We start from the raw sequence: 7,018 nt of genomic DNA on the forward strand, positions 1-7,018 counted from the left end.
AGAGTGGAGAAGACAAGGTGAACCCCGCAATGCCTCCCGTGGAAGTGGCGGGTCTTGCAGTGCCCCCACAAGACAGCGGAAAACCAAGAGCTGTGCCTGAAGAGATCGCGGTGGCGGTCTGGCGAGTGATACCCGGAGCAGAGCTGTGTAGGCGGGGAGGGAGCCGGCTTCCGAGCGAGGGGAGCATTTCCACGGCGCTTCTGGGCTTGGGATTGGCACGGAGAGCGCGGTTTGCGGCAGCAAACTCCCGATGAGCAGCGCTGCCCCGAACGAGAAGGCAGAGGGAAAATTCCCCCTTGCGACGCTGGGTGGCGGTGTTGGCCACGGAGCGGCAGGTTCCTCCGCCCGCACGGCGTTGGCAGCCCCAGGGAGACAAAAAAAAGCCGTGTTGGCTGCTGGGGAAGGGCGGCGGGACACGGAGTCGGGCTGCTCGGGGGCTTTCAGACGCCCTCCGCCCGGCTTCCTGACCGCCACCGCTCTGCCTCGGACGCTGCTGGAAAATGCTGGGAAGCGCGGAGGACGGTGGAGGGCTTTCCTGGGGAGCAATGGCGTGCGGGAGACGGAGCGGAGGCAGCAAGAGGCAAGTGATCTTGTTTATTCTGGGCGTTTGTGTGTGTCAGAGCCGGGGCGAAAGCCTCCGCTATTCTCTGGCGGAGGAGATGGAGAGGGACTCCTTTGTGGCCAATATTGCGAAGGACCTGGGGGTTTCTCCGAGCCAGCTGGCGGCTCGCAAGGCCCGCGTTGTGTCCGAGGGGAACGAGCAGCTTTTCCGCCTCAATCAAAACACGGGAGTCCTGACGGCAAAGGAGCCGCTGGACCGCGAGGAGATCTGTCCGCAGAGCCAAACCTGCACGCTCTTCTTTAAGATCTTCTTTGAAAATCCCTTGCAGCTGATCCGAGGGGAGGTGGAGGTTCGTGACGTGAACGACAACTCCCCCGTGTTCCCGGAGAAGGAGATGGTTTTAGAGATTCCCGAAACGGCATCTCCAGGTTCTCGTTTCCCTCTGGAAAGCGCCCGGGACAAGGACGTTGGCAGCAACGGCTTGCAGAACTACACCCTCGGGTCCAATGCGCATTTCTCCATCGCTCTCGGAACTGGGAAGGATGGAGGAAAATACGCGGAGCTAGTCCTAGAGCGGCAGATGGACCGCGAAGAGCAGCCCGAGATGAATTTGCTCCTCACCGCCACCGACGGGGGCTCGCCACCTAGGTCCGGCACGACTCACGTCCGGATCGTGGTGCTGGATGCCAATGACAACATCCCGGTCTTCGGTCGCGAGGTGTACGAGGTGCGCGTGCCCGAGAACAGCCCCCCGGAGCAGCTGGTGGTCAGAGTCGCGGCCGCGGATCCCGACGAAGGCTCCTACGGGAAAGTGCGGTACGCTTTCACGCAGACGTCGGAGGGGGCCCGGCAGCTCTTCGAGCTGAACCCTGACACTGGGGAGATTCGGGTGTCGGGCATACTGGACTTCGAGGAAGCGAAAAACCATGAGATGGTGGTGAAAGCCACCGACGGTGGGGGGCTGTCGTCGCATTGCAAAGTGCAGGTGGAGGTGCTGGACGTGAATGACAACGCCCCGGAGATAGCGCTCACCTCCCGCACCGCCTCCATTCCCGAGGACGCCCCGCCCCGCACCGTGGTGGCCCTGTTCAGCGTGCGGGACCGGGACGCCGGGGACAACGGCAGGACGGAGTGCGCACTCGACGGGGACTTGCCCTTCAGTCTCACGCCCACTTTCGACAACTACTACGAGCTGAGGACAAACGCGGCGCTGGACAGGGAGAGGACGGCGGAGTACAACATCAGCATCACAGCCAGGGACTGGGGCACGAGGCGGCTGAGCTCTCGGGAAAGCATCTTCGTGCAGATCTCGGACGTGAACGACAACCCGCCGCGGTTCACGCAGGAGATTTACACCATGTCGGTGACGGAGAACAACGGCCCCATGCTGCGGATCGGCAGCGTGAACGCCACGGACGCCGACGCGGGGAAAAACGCCCGCGTCAGCTACGCGCTGGTGCGTCAGGAGGGCAAGGAGCAGCGCAACGTGTCGGTGAACTCTGAGAGCGGGGAGGTGTATATCGTCCGCCCGCTGGACTACGAGGAGGTGCGCGCCTTGGAGGTGACGGTGCGCGCCGCCGACGGCGGCTCGCCGCCGCTCAGCGCCCAGGCGGTGCTGCGCGTGGTGGTGCGGGACGAGAACGACAACGCGCCCGTGGTGCTGCACCCGTCCCGCGACGGCCTGGCGGCGGCGGCGGCGGGCGAGCTGGTGCCGCGCTGGGCGCGGGAGGGCTACCTGGTGGCCAAGGTGGTGGCGGTGGACGCGGACGCGGGTCAGAACGCGTGGCTGTCGTACGAGCTGGCCAAGGCGACGGAGCCGGGGCTGTTCCGCGTGGGGCTGCACAGCGGCGAGGTGCGGACGGCGCGGGCCGTGGCCGAGAGGGACGCGCCGCGCCAGAGGCTCGTCGTGCTGGTGCGAGACCGCGGGCAGCCGCCGCGCTCCGCCACCGCCACCCTCGGCATCGCCCTGGTGGACGGCTTCTCCGACGCCTACGTGCGCGGCAGCGAGGAGGCGCCGGCCGCCGAGCCCGACGGACCCCTGACGCTCTACCTCATCGTCTGCCTGGCCTGCGTGTCGGCGCTCTTCCTGGCCACCGCGGTGGCCGCCGCCGTGCTGAGGCTGCGTCGCGCCAGGCGGAGCGAGGCCGACACCTTGCCCACCTTCCCGAAGGCTGCCGCGGAGAGCAACGCGGGCTCCCTGCCCCGCAGCCTCGTCTACGACGTCTGCTTCGCCGCCGGGACCGTCAACAGCGAGTTCCGGTTCCTCCGGCCCCTCTTGCCCTGCTTCCCCGCCGGGCTCCCCCCCGGCCCGGGCGAACAGCGGAGCTCCGTGTGCTCGCAAGAGGCGGCCAACCTCGGCGAAGAAGGCGACTTCGGGGCTGCACAGGTGAGGGACCTGCCCGGGCCGCTGTGCTTGGGGAGGGAGCGGGGAGGCAGCAGCACCGCGGGAGCTGGTGGGGGGGGCCGGGGGCGTGTCTGCTTGGGGAGTGCCCGCGCCCGGTGGCACGGACTCTTGATGTTGCAGAGCCAGTGGTGGAGGAGTCACCGGGGTGGTAGAAGAGGGTAGTGAGGGTCTCTGAGCTGCTGGTGGAGACGTCCCAGGAGGATCTGGCAGGGCTCAGCTGCGCTGCAATCCTGACTCACCGCGCCCCTCTGCATCCACCTCTAGGCCCTGAATATTCACGTGACATCAGGTCTTTAGTGTCATCGCAAAGGGGGTGAGCTGGACAGGGAGAGGATGAGAAGGAGGGGTATGGATGTGTAAGGGTCTCAGTGGGTCCCCTGCACGCACTGTGTCACATCACTGACAGCATCCCCTGTACTGCTGTTAGGAGCGGGTGCTTGCCGCTGCCAAGTGCCGTTCTCCTGGGTCGTGTTAGTGCTGACCTCAAGCTGTCTTGCAGGACTCTGGAGGTCACAGAAGTGGGAGCCTGTGCCATTAAGTTCTCTTATGTAATCGCAGCCAGAAAAGTGTGGTTATCAGGGTTTTACAAGGCACCCTCCTGGTCTGCTTCTGACCCTGATGAGTGCTCCCAGACAGTATCAGAAGTTTTCATCCCAGTGCTTCTCTGGACTTAAACTGAGCCGTGTCCGCAATGCCCTTTAAACTCTGGCTGTTTAAAAAGCATGGGGGAGACAAGAGGTGCTCATTCAAACAGCTCTTTCTCTCCTCACGAGGTTATCAGTTTGCGGGGATCCATCTAGCCTTGAGGAAGGCCCAGACACTGAACATAGAGGAGGGTGAAGACCCACCAAAACCACCTGACACCCAATCCAGAAACACCACACACCCCCAAATAACATTTTCACGTTTCATAGCCACCGGTAACTTGGACTCACTTTGCTGCGTGTCCTCAGCAACCCAGTGCAGTAGTCTCTGGGGAGTCAAGGACCCCCCTCAAAACACCAGCATTAAGCCACATTTGCTGTACATGAGAAAGCAGTTTTAATTTGAGCACTTACCATCTCATATTACTTCCTCAGAGTCATAAATGTTTTTCGGAAGTGCCTTAGTGCTGTCCAGAGTGGATGGAGGATGGTTCCCAGCTTTAGATTGTTGCTGTTAAGGTCAGAGACCCACTGCCTTGTTCAACCTCCTCTTTGGCTCTGCGTAGAGAAGAGTGGTGTCACACAGGCAGCGGGGTAAGACGTGCCCTCTAAGCTTCTCGCTGGTGTCTGCTGACCTTCAACGCCCAAATGACAACCTCCCTCTCTGTTCTCCACTCTTCTTGTGGGTGAGGATAAAGGGGCAGGCCAGTATGAGGGAGACCCTTGTGGGTGTTTATTACAGGCCACCTGACCAGGATGGGGAAGCTGATGAGGCCTTTTACAGTCAGCTCCAAGTAGCCTCACAATCACAGGCCTTGGTTCTCATGGGGGACTTCAGTCACCCTGGTATCTGCTGGGAAGGCTACACAGCCAGACACGTACAGTCCAAGAGGTTCATCCTGTGTATTGAAGGTAACGTCTTGACTCAGGTAGTGGAGGAGCCAAGAAGGAGAGGTGTACTACTGGACCTAGTACTGACAAACAAAGAGGGACTGGTAGAGGACATTTAGGTTGGGGGAAGCCTTGACTGCAGGGACCATGGAAAGATAGAGTTCAGGATCGTGTGTAGCAAAACAAGTTGGACTGAAACCTTGGATTTCTGGAGGGCTAACTTCAGCCTCTTCAAGGAACTCCTTGGGGAAATGCCCTGGGTTAAGGCTCTGGAAGGTAGGAGGGCTCAAGACAGCTGGACAATATTCAAATATTGCTTTCTCCAAACTTAGGATGGTACATGCCTAAGAGAAAAAAAACAGGCAGGGGAAGCAGGAGATCTATGTGGTTGAGCAGGGAGCTTCTGAAAAAGCTCAAGCAGAAGGAGGAAGTTTACCTTCTTGAGTGGAAGAAGGGACTGACCACTTGGGAAGATTACCAGAATGCCATTAGAGCGTGCAGGGATGAAGAGAGGAAAGCCAAGGCCTCCTTGGAATTAAAATTGGCAAGGGATGTCAGAGTCACCAAGAAAGGTTGTTTCAGGTCTGTTGGAGGCAAAAGGAAAATGAGAGAAAATGTGGGCCCACTGGTGAATGAGATGGGTGCCATGGTGACAGAGGATGCAGAGAAGGCAGAATTGCTGAATGCCTTCTTTGCTTCAGTCTTTCCTGCTCAGGCCAGCCCTCAGGAGTCCCACACTTTTAGGGCAACAGAAAAAGCCTGCACAAAAGAAGACTTCCCCTTGGTAGAGGAAGACCAAGCTAGGGCACAGTTAAGTAAATTGGATATCCGCAAGTCCATGGGTCCTAATGGGATGCACCCACGAGTGCTGAGGGAACTGGTGGCAGTCATTGCTGGGCCGCTCTCCATCATCTCTGAAAGGTCCTGGAGAAGAGGAGAGTTGCCCAAGGACTGGCGGAAAGTCAATGTCTTCCCAGTCTTCAAAAAGGGCAAGAAGGAGGACGTGGGAAACCTGGGACCTGTCTAGGCCAAGGCCATGGGGAGGGAGCAGCACTGGGGGAGCTCTTGGGGGTGCGGGGTTGTGCCTGCTTGGGGAGTGTCCACTCATGGTGGTAAGGAGCCAGTGGTGGAGGAGGCACAGGGGTGGGAGGAGATTGTAGTGAGGGTCTAAGAGCTGCTGGTGTGGATCTCCTAGGAGCATCCGGCAGGGCTCTGCTGCTCTGCAATCCTGACTAACCCTCTGCATCCAGCTCTAGGCCCTGAGTATTCACGTGACATCAGGTCTTTAGTGTCACTGCAAAGGGGGTGAGCTGGACAGGGAGAGGATGAGAAGGAGGGGTATGGATGTGTGTGCCACTCAGTGGCTCCTGTCCACACACTTTGTAGAGCCTGTAGGGACCCAGGGCAAGAATGACACTGCTCCCAGGGACGACAGCAGCAGGAATGCGGTGGTCCAGTGTCTATCGGGACTGCGGGGTCTACGGTGCAAAGGGTATCACAGTGGTCAAGAGGATGACCACGAGCCAGCAATGTGCCCTTGAGACCAATGGCATAAGGTGTTCCATCTATACACGTGGAGAAACGCCTTTACTTTGAGGGTGGCAGAACACTGGAAGAGGCTGCCCAGAGTGGTGATGGAGTTTCCTCCTCTGGAGACATTCAAAACCCGTGTTTTGACATGTTCCTGTGAAATCTGGACATGATCCTGTGAAATCTGCTCCATGTGGACCTGCTTTGGCAGGGAGTAAGACTAGATGGTTCTGTAGGGCCCTTCCAACCCCGTATCGTTCTGTGATTCCATGATTCACTGCAGGGCAGAGCTCCCCTCTCCAAAGACCCGGGTCCCAGGGCTGCAGAAGCAGCTTGCGCTGCAAACCAGGGGATGGAGCTGAATGTCAATTCTGATCCAAACCCTTGGATCAGTAAGTGAGGAGAGAGGGAAACACCTCTGTTCTCCTTGGCTAACGTGCTCGCTGCAAAAAGAGAATGAAGAGACCAAACACCCACCAGTAAAGTACCGAGGAGGTTCCAGCCTTCTCTGTGAGAGAGCAAACCCACTCTCCTCTTGAGCAGTTCTTTATTCATGTAGGTCTTTTGCAATTGAGGTTCAGGTGGAAGAGGAGGACTGTGTTGCATGTTGATTACACCAAAATTTGGTGTATGATTGTGAGATTCTACCACTGGGGTGGTAGAAGACGGTAGTGAGGGTCTCAGAGCTGCTGGTGGGGACCTCCCAGGCGGATCTGGCAGGGCTCAGCTGCTCTGCAATCCTGACTCACCGCGCCCCTCTCCATCCAGCTCTAGGCCCTGAATATTCACGTGACATCAGGTCTTTAGTGTCATCACAAAGGGGTTGAGCTGGACAGGGAGAAGATCTGATGGCTGCTCCCATCCGCTCTGCGCACATGCATCTCCACACTAATATACCCGCCCTTGCTCTCAAGGCACGTGCTCTGACCCTGCTGCGGCTAGCCGCTTTTAAATTTGCCGCGGCTTGCCTGGCCCACCCCCAGGCAC

General features: G+C 58.9%; 1 protein-coding gene across 1 annotated transcript; it reads left to right on the plus strand.

The window, feature by feature from the left end:
* Nucleotides 1–229: 229 nt before the first annotated feature.
* Nucleotides 230–6,423, plus strand: LOC106894288 (protocadherin beta-16-like; the record flags this gene model as incomplete). The annotated part of the gene is made up of 2 exons (XM_014952894.1): nucleotides 230–2,948; nucleotides 6,315–6,423. Coding segments are annotated over exons 1-2 (2,557 nt in total), but the record flags the coding sequence as incomplete, so codon positions are not given.
* Between the last annotated feature and the right edge of the window lie 595 nt (nucleotides 6,424–7,018).

Source organism: Calidris pugnax, unplaced genomic scaffold, assembly GCF_001431845.1.
Source record: "Calidris pugnax isolate Ruff unplaced genomic scaffold, ASM143184v1 scaffold131, whole genome shotgun sequence".
Lineage (NCBI taxonomy): Eukaryota > Metazoa > Chordata > Aves > Charadriiformes > Scolopacidae > Calidris > Calidris pugnax.